This window comes from Saccopteryx leptura, chromosome 1 (assembly GCF_036850995.1).
Source record: "Saccopteryx leptura isolate mSacLep1 chromosome 1, mSacLep1_pri_phased_curated, whole genome shotgun sequence".
Classification (NCBI taxonomy): Eukaryota; Metazoa; Chordata; class Mammalia; order Chiroptera; family Emballonuridae; genus Saccopteryx; species Saccopteryx leptura.
The window spans coordinates 293,150,288-293,170,805 of NC_089503.1; the positions used below are offsets into that span (position 1 = coordinate 293,150,288).

At 37.9% G+C, this 20,518-nt stretch overlaps 1 protein-coding gene across 1 annotated transcript in view; it reads right to left on the minus strand.

Moving 5' to 3' along the window:
- WASHC4 (WASH complex subunit 4) overlaps positions 1-20,518 on the minus strand; it is a 64,567-nt gene that overhangs the window by 6,626 nt on the left and 37,423 nt on the right. The window contains exons 23-30 of the mRNA XM_066356127.1: positions 13,046-13,120; positions 12,666-12,770; positions 10,170-10,304; positions 8,557-8,665; positions 7,295-7,361; positions 6,634-6,720; positions 2,278-2,425; positions 11-107 (exon numbers count right to left, since the gene is read on the minus strand). Coding sequence (XP_066212224.1) covers positions 11-107; positions 2,278-2,425; positions 6,634-6,720; positions 7,295-7,361; positions 8,557-8,665; positions 10,170-10,304; positions 12,666-12,770; positions 13,046-13,120 — 823 coding nt within the window. The remainder of the gene's footprint in view (positions 1-10; positions 108-2,277; positions 2,426-6,633; positions 6,721-7,294; positions 7,362-8,556; positions 8,666-10,169; positions 10,305-12,665; positions 12,771-13,045; positions 13,121-20,518) is intronic.

Consider the following 20,518-nt stretch of genomic DNA (forward strand, 5'->3'; position numbering starts at 1 on the left):
TTAAGCTTACCCATGGCAAAGCCATCATCAGTAAAAGCAGCTCCAATTTTATTTTTTTTATTCAATTTCTCCTTGCAACTAATGGAATGCTCTACAAAGTTGAGGGTCTAAAAAGATATAAGAACAAATTAGAGAAACAACTGTGCTAAAAAAATCTTCAGATCTTAGTTCCTAAAACGGAATTTCAAAAATTATGAATAGGATTCTCTTCTAGGTTCCTATCCTTTTGATTTCAAACATTTGTCTCATCTAAAGAGCCTCTTGGAGAAGTCACAATCTGTACAAGTATTTCTCTTAGTGGCTCTTTATTCCAAGTCCTTTAAATAGGAGCCTGCCCCCCTCAATCATTACTTACCCCAAGCACGGTGCCTTTATAGAGTTGCCATACAACACTGCGCACATTTTAAACGAGGACTCTGAGGCTGAAAGGTTTGGTAACTAGTCCAAACTCATACTCTAAGTGGAAGCTGGATTCAGAAAAGTGGGCTGCCTTACTTCGAAGCATAAGTGCTCTTAAGCATGGCAGTCCTTAGTTCTGCCACCCAATTCATCCTAAAATACTACTCACATCGTCTTGGTTAAAAAGGATTAGCAGTCATTTAGATAAATGCCCTAAAAAAGTGCTTTCCTAAAATTCAGCTCCTCCAATACCTTCTCTAATCATTTCTTCAACAAAGCCTTATCGATGCTTACTATATTAATTATGATCAAAAACTGAATACCGTCAGGGAGTTCATGCTCCCCAACAGCAGTCTGAGCAAGGACAGCCAGGTATATAGCTGCATGGTCCAATACAGGGAGCCACTAGCCAGCCAGCAGGACAAATGCACTTGAAATGTGGCTAATAAAACTACGGTACTAGATTTTTCATTTTACAAAATTTTAATTAATTTAAGTAGCCACTGTGGCTACATATGGCAGCACAGCTCTAAAGAGGTAAAGAGAGACCTGTTTAAAACTTATGATAAGGTGATAAGTACTACAATAGCTTACACTGGGAACAAAATATCAAGTTTCAGTTGTACTGCATATAAAACTTACTTGGCAATCACATATTTGTGGACAGTTATTTTTGCTATCTCATCCGCTTGTCTTTTTTCTGGACTTCGTCATAAGCGCAAGCACAGGAAGAGTCCCGTACTTCGCAGTGCTCTTAATCCACGGTGCTGTCCCACTACTACCAGCATTCTGACCACTGCCCTGCACACTCACAAAAGTACCCACTGCTGTTACTACAGCTGGAGTATACTTCCTCTTTGAATTAAAAAATATATAGTTTGAACTCACCCTTAGGTAATTTCACGGTCATAAAAGTATAACTAAGACAGACTCACCTCCTGTTTGACACTAACTTAAGACGAAAAGATAATGCTTCTCAGATGAATGTGGACAGTTTGCTACATCATAATTATGACATAATTATTGTGATACAGCATTCACTAACAATAAGTATATTTAAAAAGTAGAAAAAAAAATTCATGGAGAGAAAAGCTGTCAATAGACTATCAACTCCTTTCAATGGCTACAATAATATGTAAGAAGATGTGTTATTCAGGCAGCAATATGACAGTTATTACTCTTAACCAAAGTTAGATTAATCAAAAGCTACATCTGCTCAGAGATACACTTAGATTTCAGACCTAGCCATTTAAAAAGCAGTTTTATATAGAAATATTTAAGGAAAAATAATTCTTATTGCTAATATAGACTTCTCTACTCTATTAAATTCATTTTCCCTACCATAACAATTGTTTTTATAATGCAATTCTGGGTGATGAGCTATTAGTTGGAAACTATAGAATGAGAGCAGAACACCCTACATACTATAATGAGGAAGCACTAAAAATATAGTCTAGATGTTAGTATTTTCTACTTAATAGAAAGAAGTTGTCCTCTAGCACAATGATTTTAAGAGATGTGTTAAAAATAACTTCACGTTGTAACATGAAGTTAATCTACATTAACCACTTAAAATGATCATGGTAGAATTCAACCCCAAAATGATATATATGTAATGGTGTACACTCAAGTAATTTAAATCACAACTAGGTTTCTCTGACAGTTATTAACAAGTCAGAATCTATCTTAACTATAAAGAAGACTCATTTTGCATAGCTAATAAGTAAATTTTTAGGCCACATTCACTAAGATCACATTTAGTTTTATCTACAACCAGAAACACAGTAATACAGTTTGTATGTACTCCCTGCTGCAAAGAAAACTGGATCTATTTATTAATACTTTTTAAAATTGATTTTGGATACTAAAAATACTCACCAGAGGGGGAACAATGATATAGAAATTTCGGAGATGTATATTCTTTGGCCTTCGAAATTCTGGCGCAAAAACATCTACAAGCATTTTGAAATACTCTGTTCCCTCGGCAGAATTTCGTGTGTGATCACTGAGGACTGAATCCAAATGCCTAAAATGCAAAAAACTCTTTACTCAGTTCCTTTCTGAAAAAAAGGTATGGTTTTTAAATCCATCTCTCATCAGCTTAGATGAGAGCAAGCAAAAATACAAAATATTGTGCCCTGGCCGGTTGGCTCAGCGGTAGAGCGTCGGCCTAGCGTGCGGAGGACCCGGGTTCGATTCCCGGCCAGGGCACATAGGAGAAGCGTCCATTTGCTTCTCCACCCCTCCGCCGCGCCTTCCTCTCTGTCTCTCTCTTCCCCTCCCGCAGCCAAGGCTCCATTGGAGCAAAGATGGCCCGGGCGCTGGGGATGGCTCTGTGGCCTCTGCCCCAGGCGCTAGAGTGGCTCTGGTCGCAACATGGCGACGCCCAGGATGGGCAGAGCATCGCCCCCTGGTGGGCAGAGCGTCGCCCCATGGTGGGCATGCCGGGTGGATCCCGGTCAGGCGCATGCGGGAGTCTGTCTGACTGTCTCTCCCTGTTTCCAGCTTCAGAAAAATGCAAAAAAAAAAAAAAAAAAAAAAATACAAAATATTGTAAAACTTTTCTAAGTAAGTTTTCTTGGAGTTCCAAATGAATTCATTTTCTTACTGACAGAAGCTGATCATTATTGTTTATTTATACTTTGTCCCTAAAATAGAGTATGCAGGGCATGTTGGCCCTTAAAACAATATTGTGAGTTTTGTATTTCTTCTTCCCACAGAGCCTGTAGCACAGCATTCCACTTAAGACTCCTCTTCACCTTTCATCTTTCACTCTTGCTTCTTCTCTACACCATACCTCAACTGAAACCTTGTTCTTTTTCAAGAACTTAGAATCTGTTCAACCTTCAGAAACATCAGCTGCTTTTTCTCCTGCATCCCTCATGTGTAGCCACTACCACTTTCAAAGTATTACTTCCCCACCACTAGACAGCAGAAATCTCTCCTTTGAGACTCACTTAATCAAAGGATATCCAACTCCCTAACTACTTCCTCCTGCAAGTGGGCATCTACTAACCTTTTACCTACTGCCCTACATTAATCTGTCTCAGACTTTGAAACCCACTCCAGTTCTCATCATTCTGGAAGTGTTCACCCTCCATCCAGATCATCAACTCATTATATTACAACCCACCAGTCCTTGACTTCACCTGCCATGAACTTCCTTCACTTGATTCCCCTGCACAAATCTGGAGATCTTAAAAGACAATATCCCACTCTGACCTCACTGAACTATTTGAAAGTATTTTTTAAAGGTCATCAATTTTGAAATGAATGACATCATTTAATAATAGATAAAAATGGTTTAATTTTCTTCTTTGATATACAAGCCACAAATTCTTTTAATCATGTCAAGGCATGTGACTTCCAATAGCTTATTAACTGTTCATAGCTTCTTTAATCTGAGAAAGAAGTAAGCTATCTACAGGGTATTTCAGAGCAAATCTTCTGTGTTGGGACCTTATTCTCACAAAAGGGCAAATGTGTCCTTTTCCAGTATATTTTTTTATTTTAAAAATTCTAAGCCTATCAAAACATTTAAAAATAGTATGATGAACACCTGTATACCTTTCAGCTAGTCCACCATTTAACATTTTGTCAACAATTTTTCTTTTTTCCTGAAACATTTAAAAGTTGCAAACCTCATGTCACTTAGCACATAAACACTTTTGTATGAATCTATTAAGAACCAAGACATTTTCCTACAAAGCCATAATACATATTACACCCAAAATAAAATACAGTAATATATGAGTTCAAATTTCCCCAATTATCCCTTAAACATCCTTCTTTCATCGCTGTTTTTCCCTTATCTAGGATATGAATGACCATCACCTACTGCATTTGGTGGTCCAGTTTCTTTAGTCTCCTAATCTAGAAATCTCCTTGCCTTTTTTGTCTTTCATGACATGTGACACTGTTTAAAAGTCAAGGCCAAGTGTTTGGTAGAATGCCCAACATTCTGGATGTCTCAAATGGTTTCTTCATAATAAATTCAGAATAAACATTTCTGGCAAGAATACAACATAGACACTTGCAATTACATTGCATCAAGAGGCCACACAGCGGGACCAGGCGGTGGCACAGTGGCTAGAGCGTCGGACTGGGATGTGGAGGACCCAGGTTCGAGACCCCGGAGTCACCAGCTTGAGTACGGGCTCATCTGGTTTGAGCAAAGCTCACCAGCTTGGACCCAAGGTCGCTGACTCAAGAAAGGGGTCACTCCGTCTGCTGAAGGCCCACAGTCAAGGCACATATGAGAAAGCAATCAATGAACTAACTAAGGTGTCACAACAAAAAACTAATGATTGATGCTTCTCATCTCTCTCCGTTCCTGTCTGTCTGTCCCTCTCTCTGACTCTGTCTCTGTGTAAAAAAAGGAGAAAAAAAAAAAAAAAAAAAAAGAGGCCACACAGCCAGTGGTGCAGTGGATAGAGCGTGGGACTGGGATGCGGAGGACCCAGGTTCGAAACCCCAAGGTTGCCAGCTTGAGCGCAGGCTCATCTGGTTTGAGCAAAGAGCTTACCAGCTTGGACCCAAGGTCGCTGGCTCGAGCAAGGGGTCACTTGGTCTGCTGAAGGCCCGTGGTCAAGGCACATATGAGAAAGCAATCAATGAACAACTAAGGTGTCACAATGAGAAACTGATTGATACTTCTCACCTCTCTCCGTTCCTGTCTGTCCCTATCTCTCTCTCTCTCTCTGTCCCTGTAAAAAAAAAAAAAAAAGGAGTAGCACATCAAAAAAAAAAGGAGGCCACACAAGGTCAGTTTGTCTTGGTACTGGTGATGCTAAGTTTGACTACTTGGTTAAGGTAAAATATAGGAATCAATTCACTATAAAGGCGGTTTCCCTATTTGTTATTAATAAGCAATTTATGGGATAATTTTTGAAATACTCTCTTCTCCAAAAATATTTTAGAATTGATGATTTTTGTCTAATTTCAAGTATTACAGTGGTGACTGCAAAACGGTGATTTTTCTGCCTAAATTTTCTCATCCTTTCTATATTTACTAGCTAGAATTCCTCTGTAAAAAGGACTATTTCCTCTGCTCCTCCAATCTTTCTTATTATCACTATGACTCTTGGCTTTTTTTATTCAATGTATTAATGTATTTTATTCAATGTATTATAATCCATTTCTATCATTATTATTTATGATTTCAAACTGTCTCCACTTGGTCTAAGGGTACTCTTTCATAACTCAATAAATTGTCATAATTATTAATAATAAAACTTAGTTTTCAAAAGTATTTAATTCTGCATGTCTCTCTCACTTTTAAGTTGTGTTCCAAAATCACCATTGATTCATTTACAGATCTACAAAGTCCAATAAGACTAACCATTAGCTATTTAAATTTAAATAAAATATATTTTAAAATTCAGTTCCCCAGGCCCATTAGCCCTATTTCAAGTGTTCAACAGTCACACATGGTAGTGGCTACTGTACTGGACAGTCCTGCTCTGGGTTACACAAAACGAAGGACTGGTATTCTAGAACAGTGTTAGCCAACAGAAATATAAAAAAAAAAGGAAAAAGGAAGCCCAACCAGGCGGTGGCACAGTGGATAGAGCATCAGACTGGGACACAGAAAACCCAGATTTGAAACCCCTGAGGTCGCCAGCTTGAGCATGAGCTCACCAGCTTGAGCGTGGGGTCGCTGGCTTGAAGCCCAAACTCACTGGCTTGAGCCCAAGATTGCTGGCTTGAGCAGGGGGTCACTGGCTTAGCTGAAGCGCCCTAGTCAAGACACATAAGAGAAAGCAATCAATGAATAACTAAGGTGCTACAATGAAGAATTGATGCTTCTCATCTCTCTCCCTTCTTATCTGTCCCTCTCTCTGTCTCTCTGTCTCTCAAAAAAAAAGAAACAAGTACAAAAACTTATCCTAGGGAGATATTTGGCATTTATTTTATACCATATCCCCCAAAATAGTGATGTACTTTACACTCTAGCACATTTCAATCTGTACTCGGCTACATTTCAGGTGTTCAAGAGCCTCATGTGGCTAGTGGCTACTATATTAAATAGCATGTCCTAAAAGATTCCTTTTTAGTGAAGTTGGAAAAATCTAATAATACTATATACTCTAAAAAAATTATATTTCATAAACTAAAACCATAGCTTGTAAAAAAGGTGGCATAAGTTTATATTACTCTTGTATTATCTTTTTGCTTTATATAAACATATACTTTATAAATCTCCAAATTTATATTATTCTAAAATTAGATTACCTTGCTGCTTTTAATGTTTCTTCTGCAAGACCTTCTTCTTTTACTAGTTCTTCAAAATTTATAATATCTTCAAGATCAGGCACAAATCTACATAAGAATTTGGGAAGTAATTTATTAAAGCAAGGTAAATATGTACAAATGAAATATATAAAAGTGGTATGGTAGGACTCTAAATTTTCAACTATATATTTGAAAAGAACTTTGCATTTCAGTTAATTATAAATATCACCATTTTAGTCCCAAAATTGAATTTTATATAGGAATAATCAAATTTTAATCCTTCAAATCATATAATCCTTAGAACCATTCTTAAACTGTAGTAATAAATTACTTATTACCTTGAGAAAAATAAAGATTTTCAAGTCTGCTATAGTCTAAAATCTTAAGAAAATATTTTAACTACTAGCATTAATGGTTTTCTTCCACATTTTATATCAAAATATATCAACAAGAGAAAAACCCTCTACAATCTTACAACAGATTTTTTAAGTTAAATTTATTGGGGTGACACTGGTTAATAAGATAATATAGGTTTCAAGTGTATAATTCTATATGATACATGATCTGTATATTGCATTATGTGCCCACTAACCAATAGGTCTAATTGACATACATTTTTTTAATGGAATATACAAGGCAAAAATGATGTTTGCATCCATACCTAATGGCATTGCTGCTACAATGAAGGCCACCAGATCTTATCATTCGTATGTAGCCCATAGCATTACCTTAAAAACCACATACAAAAAAAAATATCAGGTATTTATACAAATAATTCTGAACTATAATCAAGACTACAGTTAGTCAATTACAAGGTGTCCACTCCTTAGAACCAAAAGATCCTGCTGTTTGTATTTCAGTTCTTGCTCCATAAAAATAAAACTTACATATATGTGCACTTAAAATGTACATACTTATGTACATCCATATGTATGGTCTGTCAGACAAATTAGTTATTAAATATATTTTTAATTTAATTGAAAAAAAATTATTTAACATACTAGGCTACAGTCTATCGATTATTTCTGCACAGTCTAATCCAGGGGTCCCCAAACTACAGCCTGCAGGCCGCATGCAGCCGGCCGCCTGAGGCCATTTATCTGGCCCCCGCCACACTTCCGGAAGGGACAACTTTTTCATTGGTGGTCAGTGAGAGGAGCACATTGACCATCTCATTAGCCGAAAGCAGGCCCATAGTTCCCATTGAAATACTGGTCAGTTTGTTGATTTAAATTTACTTGTTCTTTATTTTAAATACTGTATTTGTTCCCTTTAGTTTTTTTTACTTTAAAATAAGATATGTGCAGTGTGCATAGGGATTTGTTCATAGTTTTTTTATAGTCCGGCCCTCCAATGGTCTGAGGAACAGTGATTTGGCCCCCTGTGTAAAAAGTTTGGGGACCCCTGGTCTAATTATACTTGAAAAACTTTTGGTAAGCAAAGAAAGTTACTCTAGTGGAATAAAGCTGAACTCAGACACATACTAAGTTATTCGTGTAAGGTATTTATGAGATAAGATTCTTGGGATTTGTTCTTTATTTATTACCAACACTTTGATAATTTACCAATTTGTGCCTGACCAGGCGGTGGTGCAGTAGATGGAGCGTCGGACTGGGATGCAGAGGACCCAGGTTCGAGACCCCAAGGTTGCCAGCTTGAGCGCGGGCTCATCTGGTTTGAGCAAAGCTCACCAGCTTGGACCCAGGGTCGCTGGCTTGAGCAAGGGGTTACTCGGTGTGCTGTAGCCTCATGGTCAAGGCACATATGAGAAAGCAATCAATGAACAACTAAGGTGTCGCAACGAAAAACTAATGATTAATGCTTCTCATCTCTCTCCGTTCCTGTCTGTCTGTCCCTATCTATCCCTCTCTCTGAATCTCTCTCTCTCTCTCTGTAAAAATAAATAAATAAATAATAAATTACCAATTTGACTGATGAGTTGCCTGAACTGATCGAGGTAACTTTGTCCTTCTGGGGTTATTCCAAGTTTCCTGATGCCTCGATTAAATTTTTCTGCTCTTTCAAAAGGATACTAGAGAGATAATTTAAAGACGACCTTTATTAATAAAGACACCTAAAGTATAAAATGCTTACTAAATCAACTATGCCAATACCATTTTCCTTTCTAATTTTGTATTTCCATTGTGCTTAAGAAAAATAAAATCACTCAAGTCTAATAAATAAAAAATTTATAGCACCAAAACTACCAATGTTCAAGGTGAGTATAAATTTTTTCTACATAAGTTAAGGGGAATAATTATTAATACCACCAAATGTAAGTTTCCCATCACCTTTATTAGTCTCCCAACACCCAACTCCTCTATCAGACAGATAAAAGAAACCAATTCCTCCTAGAAACACTTGTTAAGAGATGTATGATCAGATTTCTGTAGGCTGAATAGGTATTAATAAGGACATATTAACACACTTCTTCCCAAATAACATATATCAACTAAGCTAAAATTTCTAGCAGCCATCACCAATAAGATGATTTTTCAATTCTTAGGTGATTAAAAGATGTAGGAAATGACTCCTTTTTATTAATAACAAATGGAAACCATTCTTACACAACAATAGCACGGTTATGTATTTCTCTAAATACTTATCATTTCTGTTCCAATAAAAATTAAAGTTAATACAAGTCTCTACTATAATCTGTAATTTTCTTATTTTACCAGAAAGCAACATTTTTCTGCTCTGACATTGAAGAGACCTCAACCAGTATACCAGAGAACTGGAATTAAGTGATGCTTAAGCAGGGTAATTAAAATATTATACTTCTGGATGTGGCAAATCAAATGAATGACCATCTAAGGCTGCTGGTTCTCAATCCCAGTGGCTATATTCCTCTGTACTGTTACCACTTACAATTCTTTACCTCACTATGAGAAACTCAGCCTAGAGCCGTGATGGTGAACCTTTTTATAAAAACTGCCCACTTTTGCAGTGCTGGTCAACCTGGACCCTCCCGCCCACTAGTGGGTGTTCCAGCTTTCATGGTGGGCATAGTGGAGCAACCAAATGGCTCCACCACTGGCCCATCATGAAAGCTGGACTGCCCACTAGTGGGCAGGAGGGTCCAGGTTGACCAGCACTGCAAAAGTGGGCGGTTTTTATAAAAAGGTTTGCCATCATGGGCCTAGAGGATAAACAGGAAACAGCATTTTAATAAATTATAGACTGGATTGTCAATTGGTACAGTATTTTAGAGTGCTTAGCACTATGTATCAGAATTTTAAATAACCATATTCTTTGCCTTAGAAATTTCTCTTCAAGGAATCTTTCAGAAATAGTCTCTCAATATAGAGATAAATGTGTAAGGATGTTACCTGTAGCAATATTTGTAACATTGAAAAATCAGAAAAAAACTATTCATCAGTAGGAGAATGTTAAATAAGCTTCAGTATACACCTTTACTATCAACTCTTAAAAGAACGAGGTAAACACACTGCAAAAGAGTATATAGAGTATTACTCCATTTTTGTTTTGCACTCAACAGTTAAACTGAACTATCTTAAAAAGATTATGTAAAATACCTTATGATCATTTTGGTCCTTGATTTCCCTGAAAAATCGAATATCTTTAATCAATCTGGATTTGATATGTTCATCATACATAAACTGGCTAAATATATAGAACTTCTTTTTCAAAAACTGGTAGGTGAAATTAACCTATAAATATTGGAAAAAATTAATATAAAAATTTTAAATCAATATTACTGAATTACTATTATTTACATTATAAAGTTAATTTATATGATACTTTGTAAAGTCTAACATTTATAAAGTCTAATGCACATTGAGCCTGCAATATTAAATAAATGAAATTTTTATACGCCCAACTTCACAGAACTTTCAGTAAGCTCCCCTTAAATAGTTATACTACAAAAGAAAGAAAAGAAATTAAAAAATAGAAAATACTTTCATAATAAGACTAAGGACTGTAGTGAGAATCACAAAACCAGACTCAATATTCTATTTTTTAAGTTGTAAACCACAGTCATCAAAAGTTTCTGTTTCTCCATGCTAATATTCATGTCTAGAATGATACTCAAGTAATAAATGTGGTACTCTTTGAACTTTCCTTAGGATAAACATTCAATTATCAATAAATATTTTGAGCATGTCCTATATGCAAGGCAACATGCCTGCTCTCATACTAGACATGGTCCTTCTCATGAAGTTTATAGTCTAACAGAAGTGATAGACCTTTTAGACAAGTATAGGTTAAAGAAGTTACTAAATCTCAACTGCAATAATTTCTATATTGAGAAGTATGGGTGCTTTGAGAATGATTAACAAAAGGCTCTGATCTCAAAAACCCCAAAAAGGCAGGATATGACTGCAATTAAAGTCAAAATAACATATGACTAATTCTGACCTACAGATGGAAGCCCTGTACTAAGTAAGTTCTATCACCACCACCTTCAAATACTACTAATTGTTTTTGGCAAATGTATGCCACTTTTAACAGTTTTCATTTACCCAGTTATAGAAATGGGTGCTTTCTCAGAACTTCTCTTGTGACTTAAACATTGCTTTTTTCTTGATCACAATAATAGAATTCTTAAAAGTAGTCTTTCCTTTATCCTTCCCACTATTAACAGTGGGTAACTGCCAGCCTGTTACTCTTCTAGCTAACTTTATCATCATCAGACATCACAAATTTACTTTCATTAATGTGATTAACTGATTAACTACTATATCCCCTGCCAGACTATAATTACTAGGAGAGCAGGAAATGATTGTTTCTCTCACCCTCATGCCCAGCACAATGCCTTACATATAAAATATGTACATAATCATATGTTACATGAATATTTGCTAAACAGGTAAATAAAGAGTCTATCTTTAAACATTCAGACATGAGGGCCTTAGCCAGTTGGCTCAGTGGTAAAGCATTGGCACAGTGTGTGGATGTCCTGGGTTCAATTCCCCGTCAGGGCACACAGGAGAAGCACCCATCTGCTTCTCCACCCCTGCCCCTTTTCCTTCTCTCTCTCTGCTCCTCTTCTCCTCCTGCAGCCATGGCTCTACTGGTTCAAGTTCATTGGCCCTGAGCACCAAGGTTGTCTCTGTGGAACCTCCACCTCAGGCGCTAAAAATATAGTTCAGTTGCAAGCATGGCCCCAAATTGCAGTTGCCCAGTGGATCCTGGTCAGGGCACATATGGGAGTCTGTCTCTTTATCTCCCCTCCTCCCACTTGGAAAAGGAAAAACAAAAAACAAAATAACATTCAGACATGACCTTTACTTAGATGTCTCCTTATTTTAAATTTGAAACGCTGACTTTCTATCTCATTTCCATACTAGTAACTACTAATATAGAGCTCCAATCACATCACTTATCAACTCAAACACGTTAGCAGCTCACCCAGTATATACTACAAAGGTCCATATGTAACTTTCCATTTATACCTTTACTCCCAAATATGCTTAGTAACATTTTACTACTTAGGCATTCACATTCTTTTTTCCTCAAGAAGAAAATAAGTATGCCCAGAAGACCATGTGAACTCAAAGATTTTCTTAACTTCCACAGAAGGAAAAATAGCATACAACTTCAAGTGATTCCCTTAAGTGATTGATGCCCGTTTCTAAGATTCAAAATACTTTTAGTAAGTTGTTTTATAAATACCAAATAATTAGTAAGTTCTCCAAAAAAGAGCATGAGGGATGCCAAATAAACTTATCGATGATCCACTTTCAAAGCAACTTTCAGAGAATATCAGACAATCCACAGACACATATATTTATGCTGATGCTCTCAAATCTCTAATGCTTTCCTAGTGATGACCTTGAGATGGTAAGACATTTTAATGTGCCTTCTGTATCACAGGGCTTCTATCACATCCAACACAATGTCAGTGCCAAACATTTTAATTATATCAACCACAAAAATGGAAATTCCAGATATAATATATACAGGTAGCAGTGTATAGTGACTAGAATATTCTATGAGAAAACTATTTTCCAAAATGACAAATTAAACAGAGATCTATTACATAGCCAACCACCCCAAAAGATTCTTACTGTTGTATTCATGATTCCTGTGCCATGTGTTCGAATTGAATTAGCAATATGCCGAATATTAATAGTGTTCAAATGTTTGTTATTGCTTGTTCGCTCGATAAAAATCTGCAATGAAACAAATTTATGCTGAACAACAACACAAACCATAGCAATCACTGGTCAGTTGTCCCAAGAAAATTTTACTCTTTCATTAAAGATAATCTCATTGGACAGTCATTAAAGAAGATAATACAATCAAAGCAAAGGAATAAACAAGATGATCTCTAAATTATTTTTTGCTTTATTTACCAATTTTCACTATTGCAAATAAATGTTTTACCCATCAGCCTTCCTACTATATATTCACCGACATTAAAAAAAATGTTCTAAAACCCACTCACCTGATTGTTCAGGTTGTAGAGGTAGCGAGACACAAATATATGAATGTTTCTCATAATTTCTAAAACGTCCAGGCCCTGCAAAACAATCCGCAGACACTCCATGGTTATTCATCTCAGATAATCAGTTAAACTTGTATCAACATAGTGACTTTATATTACATTTCCCAAAATTTTTAAATTATTTTCACAAACAACTATACAAAAAGTATGATAAAGGTTAAAAGAACTTTCTAACATGTACAATCAGCACTGTCTTCTGGGAGAAATCGAGCTGCATGTCATCTTATCCCTCTGGTATACAAAGGAACGGGTTAAGTTTAAATATTCAAAGATCCATGACTCATAATCACTTCCCCACCATTCCTGAGAACATCTTGTCTTCCCAGAGATCTTTCTATTTTTTACAAAGTAAACCAGATTCTATAAGATAGTAGGATATGTGGTAATATTTATAAAATACATACTATTTGTCAGGTACTGTGCAAGGTTCTTGAAACATAAGTCTTAAAAAATGAGGTATTTGGTCCTGTATCACAATCTGCAGGTGGCATAGACGAATTAAAATCCAGTTATGGGAGGTGACAAGATGGTGATGGAGTAGGTGGATGTACCAACTTCCAACTCCCAGAACCAAAGTGGATTACAACTTAATTTTAAGAACCATCATCTGGAAAAACCAACTTTGGACTAAACTAAGAGGACTCTTCAACCAAGGAACACTGAAGAAGCCACATTGAGATTGGTAGGAAAAGTGGAAAAGCAAAGAGGGCTGCCCAGCTCCTCGGAGTGAACGGCAGCCGGGAAAAACTCGTGTGGCAGGAAGAGAGTTTAGCAGAGAGGGAAGGGTCCTGAGCCCCAGGAACAAAGCCCCAGCCTGCAGCCCCAGAGCCTAGAAGAGGCATATGGACAGTATTTAGTTGGAAACAAGTCAGGATACTGTTTGTGATAAAGAGACTGATTTCTCAGTCCCAGGATTCTTCTTAAAGGGACCGCGCAGAAAACCTCTCTCACAACCACTCACCCGGGGCTCCAGGGGATGGGGAGAGAGGAGAGGACCCAAGTAGCAGGAAGAGAGTGTAATCTAGGAGGCACAGGGAGAAACACTTTGAGAGACAGCCACAAAAACCCCTGGGACGAGTCACTCCCCAAATCTGAAGTGAATATTTCCCCTGGAAACAGCAATACCAGCAAAGGGAAGCAGGAAACCAGTAAAACAAGCTCTCCTGCGGTACTTAGAGCAGAGTTGCTTAGAAGAAGGTAGCTTTCGGGACTACAGTAGTGAATCTTGGGGACTGAGCTGCAGAACCCCCACCCACACGGCTGAGGGCTCACCCAAGGGCGGGAGGCCGAAGCTCGGTTCTGTCGGCAAGGGTGGGAACCGGCTGGCCATCATTGAGGCCCAGCTGTGAGCTAGGTCTTCCCTGGCAGGGGAGGAGGGAACACGTGAAGTAGTCAAGCCCAGCTGCAGGATGCCTGCAATCTAGCCTGCAGGGAAAGGGCAGGAGCCCCAGAAGGGGCAGAAACCTGCCCTTGAGCAAGGGCGCAGGAGTGCAGCCTCGCCCTGCCCATGGAACAGAGGCTTGGAGCCTGACGTAGAAGCCGGCTCCACCTGCAGGGATGGAGTGAAAGCCCAGAACAGGCAGAATTCCCTGACTGATCATGGACACGCAGCCCCGCCTGGCCCGTGGAGCCAAGGCTTGCAGCCATCCCACAAGCCAGCTCCTCCTGCAGGGGCAGGACAAAAGCCCGGATTCAGGCGGAGACCCGCAGCTGAGCAAAGGTGCTCACTCCTGCCCACAGGGCCAAGCATAACCCAATCTGCAGAAACAGGGCGAAGGCCGAGGCCACCGAGGCTTGTACACCCGAGCATGAGATCAGTCCCTCCAGTGAAGGAGAGGCAGAAACCACAGAAACAGCCCCAATGGGCTGGCACCGGCAACACCCATACCTGAACATCCTAGGCAGCAGCAGCAGAGGGGGTGGTGGGCCTGCAGACAGACCACACCTAGGGAATACAGAGGCCACACCCAGTGAACTCCAGTGGTCAAAACCTTCTTTGATTTTTTTATTTATTCTTTTTACAAAGACAGAGAGTGAGTCAGAGAGAAGGATAGACAGGGACAGACAGACAGGAACGGAGAGAGATGAGAAGCATCAATCAGTTTCTCATTGCGCGCTGCAACACCTTAGTTGTTTTTTTGTATGGTTTTTTTTTTTATTTTTCTGAAGTTGGAAACGGGAAGGCAGTCAGATAGACTCCTGCATGCACCCGACCAGGATCCACCCGGCACGCCCACCAGGGGCGATGCTCTGCCCAACTGGGGCATTGTTCTGTTGCAACCAGGGCCATTCTAGCGCCTGAGGCAGAGGCCATAGAGCCATCCTCAGCGCCCGGGCTAATTTTGTTCCAATGGAGCCTCGGCTGCGGGAGGAGAAGAGAGAGACAGAGAGGAAGGAGAGGGGGAGGGGTGAAAAATCAGATGGGCGCTTCTCCTGTGTTCCCTGGCCAGGAATCGAAAACAGGACTCCTGCACGCCAGGCCGACGCTCTACCACTGAGCCAACCAGGAGGGCACAACACCTTAGTTGTGCATTGATTGCTTTCTCATATGTGCCTTGACCATGGGCCTTCAGCAGACCGAGTAAGCCCTTGTTGGAGCCAGCAACCTTGGGTTCAAGCTGTTGGGCTTTTGCCAAACCAGATGAGCCCGTGCTCAAGCTTGTGACCTCGGGGTCTCGAACCTGGGTCCTCTGCATCCCAGTCTGATGCTCTATTCACTGCGCCACTACCTGGTCAGGCCAAAACCTTCTTTAACACAGACAAAATGAGAAAGCAGAGAAATGCAACACAAATGAATCAAGAAAAATCCCCAGAAAAGGACCTGAATGAGTCAGATATAACCAAATTTCCAGATGCAGAGTTTAAAATAATGATTGTTAGGATACTCAAAGATCTTAGAACAACAATAGATGGTCATTACGAACACCTAAATAAAGAGATAGCAAATATAAAAAAAGACATTGAAATAATAAAAATGAACCAGTCAGAAATGACAAATACAATATCAGAAATGAAGAACACAATGGAAGGAATTAAAATCAGGATGGATTAAGCTGAGAATCGAATTAGCGAATTAGAGGACAAGATAAATGAAGGCACGGAAGCAGAGTAGAAAAAAGAAAAGAGACTCAAAAAGTCTGAGGAAACTCTAAAGAGAGCTCTGTGACAACATGAAGAGAAACAACATCCGCATCATAGGGGTTCCTGAAGTAGAAGAGAACGAACCAGGTATAGAGACTTTGTTCAAACATATCATAGCTGAAAACTTCCCTAAATTAAGGCAGGAAAACATCTCACAAGTTCAAGAAGCAAAGAGAACTCCATTAAAGAGAAATTCAAAGAAATCTACACCAAGACACATCATAATTAAAATACCAAAGCTAAGTGATAAAGAGAAAATATTAAAAGCTGCTAGAGAAAAAAAGGCTATCACCTACAAAGGAGACCCCAAAAGGATGACTTCTGACTTCTCAACAGAAACATTTGAGGCCAGAAGGGAATGGCAAGAAATATTGAAAGTAATGCAGAACAAAAGCCTACAACCAAGACTACTTTATCCAGAGAGGCTATTGTTTAAAATTGAAGGAGAAATGAAAAGCTTTCCAGACAAAAAAAAAACTCAAGAAATTCACTACAACCAAACCAACGCTGCAAGAAATGCTAAGGGGCCTGTTGTAAACAAATCAAAGGGGGAAAAGAATACAGCAAAAGAGAAATACAGTTTTAAAGAATAAAATGGCAATAAAAAACTACTTATGAATAATAACCTTAAATGTAAATAGATTAAATGATCCGATCAAAAGACATACGGTAGCTGCGTGGATAAGAAAACAGGACCCATACATATGCTGTCTACAAGAGACACACTTTAAAACAAAAGATGCACGTAGACTGAAGATAAAAGGATAGAAAGAAATATTTCACGCAAATGGAAATGAAAAAAAAGCTGAGGTAGCAATACTTATATCAGACAAAATGAACTTTAAAACAAAGGTTATAGTAAAAGATAAAGAAGGTCACTACATAATGATAAAGGGAGCAATCCAATAGGAAGATATAACCGTTATAAATATCTACGCACCTAATATAGGAGCACCTAAATATATAAAGCAGACTTTGATAGATTTAAAGGGCGAGATCAAAAGCAATACTATAATAGTAGGGGATTTCAACACCCCCATCACTAGATAGATCCTCAAGAAAGAAAATTAACAAAGAAACAGCACACTTGAAGGACACACTAGATCAATGGGATTTAATAGATATCTTCAGAACCTTTCACCCTAAAGCAGTAGACTATACATTCTTTTCAAGTGCTCATGGTACATTCTCTAGGATAGACCACATGTTAGGACAAAAATTGCTCTCAACAAATTTAAGAAGACTGAAATCATATCAAGCACTTTCTCCGATCACAACGGCATGAAATTAGAAATGAATCACAACAGAAAAGCTCAAAAATTCTCAAACACATGGAAACTAAATAGCATGTCTTTAAATAATGAATGGGTTAACAATGAGATCAAAGAAGAAATTTAAAAATTCCTAGAAAGAAACGATAACGAGTATCAATCAACTCAAAATTTATGGGACACAGCAAAAGCAGTCCTGAGGGGGAAGTTCACAGCATTATAGGCATACCGCAAGAAGCTAGAAAAAGCTCAAATAAACAATTTGACCCTGCATCTAAAAGAACTAGAAAAAGAACAGCAAGTAAAGCCAAGAGCTCGTAGAAGGAAGGAAATAATAAAGATCAGAGCAGAAATAAATGACATAGAGGCTAAAGAAACAATACAGAGGATCAATGAAACCAGGAGCTGGTTCTTTGAAAAGGTAAACAAGATCAATGAACCTTTAACCAGACTCACCAAGAAAAAAAGAGAGAGGACATAAGTAAGTAAAATCAGAAATGAGAGTGGAGAAATAACAACTGACACAACAGAAATACAAAATATTGTAAGAAAATACTATGAAGAACTGTATACGAAACAACTAGACAACCTAGATGAAATGGACAAATTCCTTGAAACATATAATCTTCCAAAAATTAATCTGGAAGAATCATAAAACCTAAACAGACTGATAACAACAAATGAGAAGAAACCGTTATCAAAAAACTCCCAAAAAAGAAAAGTCCTGGGCCTGATGGCTTCACAAGTGAATTCTACCAAATATTCAAAGAAGAACTAACTCCTATCCTTCTCAAGCTATTTCAAAAAATTCAAGAGGAAGGAAGACTTCCAATCTCCTTTAATGAGGTGAGCATAATTCTGATTCCAAAACCAGGCAAAGACAACACAAAGAAAGAAAATTATAGGCCAATATCCTTGATGAATTTAGATGCTAGAATCCTCAACAAAATATTAGCAAACCGGATCCAAAAATATATGAAAATAATCATACACCATGATCAAGTGGGATTTATTCCTGGGAGGCAAGCAAGGCTGGTACAATATTCGCAAATCAATCAATGTGATTCATCACATAAACAAAAAGAAGGAGGAAAAACCACATGATAATTTCAATAGATGCAGAAAAAGTATTTGATAAAATCCAGCACCCATTCATGATCAAAAGTGGGAATACAGGGAACATACCTCAACATGATAAAGGCCATCTATGACAAACCCACAGCAAACATCATACTGAATGGGCAAAAATTAAAAGCAATCCCCTTAAGATCAGGAACAAGGCAGGGGTGCCTCCTTTCACCACTCTTACTCAACATAGTCCTGAAGTCCTAGCCACAGCAACCAGGAAAGGAAAAGAAATAAAAGGCATACAAATTGGAAAAGAAGAAGTAAAACTATCATTATTTGCAGATGATATGATATTGTATATAGAAAACCCTAAAGTCTTGGACAAAAAACTACTAGACCTGATAAATGAATTCAGCAAAGTGGCAGGATATAAAATTAATACTCAGAAATCAGACGCATTTTTATACACTAACAATGAACTGTCAGAAAAAGAAATTAAGGAAACAATCCTCTTCACCATTGCAACCAAAAATATAAAGTACCTAGGAATAAATTTAATCAGGGAGATTAAAGACTTGTACTTGGGAAATTATAAAACACTGTTAAAAAAAAATCAAAGAAGATACAAACAAGTGGAAGTATAAAGTCTACCGGAAAGTTCTGTCCGTTTCAATCACAAGTTTCGACACATAAGCACATGTTTATTTGGCGCATGTCTGCCTCTCTATTTTTATCACTTAATGTATACATACTGACGTAGCAAATTAACTAAAACAAAGTTGATTCACGTTAGTCTTATGTGTGAAGCGATAGTGTACCCATGGCTACTGATAAAGTTCATTTATGCCACTGTAATTTTTACGAATTTCAACAAGGAAGAAATGCTACAGAAGCATGTCTGTCGCATCCACCATATTCTCCGGACTTACCACCCTCCAACTAACACTTGTTTTTGTCCTTACAAAATTTTTTGAAGGGCAAAAAATTCAAAAATGAAGAAGATATCAAACAAGCACTGGTTCAATTTTTTGCATCAAAAGATAAAACATTTTTCAAAAATGGGATATACAAATTGCCCTAACGCTGGCAAGAAATCATTAATAATAATGGCAATTATATTATTTAATAAAGTTTATTGACGGTAAGAAAAATTTGTATTTTGTTTTATTCCCCATGTTTATGGCAGCATTGTTCACAATAGCGAAGATCTGGAAACAGCCCAAGTGTCCATCAGTGGACGAGTGGATTAAAAAGTTTTGGTACATATATACTATGGAATACTACTCAGCCATAAGAAATGATGACATCAGATCATTTACAACATGGATGGACCTTGATAACATTATACTGAGTGAAGTAAGTAAATCAGAAAAAACTAAGAACCATATGATTCCATACATAGATGGGACATAAAAATGAGACTCAGAGACATGGACAAGAGTGTGGTGGTTAAGGGGTGGGTGGGAGGAGAGGGAGGGATTGGGGAGGGGAGGGGCACAAAGAAAACCAGTTAGAAGGTGATGGAAGACAATTGGACTTTGGGTGATGGGAATGCAGCATAATCAAATGTCAAAATAACCTGGAGATGTTCTCTCTGAACATATGTACCCTGATTTATCAATGTCGCACTATTAAAATTAATTTTTTAAAATAATTAATTAATTAATTTAAAATGAGGTATTATTCTAAATTCTACACTTGAAAAAAATAAAGTTGAGGGAGTTTTCCCAGTTCAAAGAGCTGGAAAGAGGTGGAAGCCAGACATTTTAGAGAGTCTCATTCCAAATCCTTATGCTTCTTTTAGTTATACTAGATCACCTTTAATGAATCCTTTATTAAGAATCTTTTAAGGCCCTGGCCGGTTGGCTCAGTGGTAGAGCGTCGGCCTGGCGTGTAGAAGTCCCAGGTTTGATTCCCGGCCAGGGCACACAGG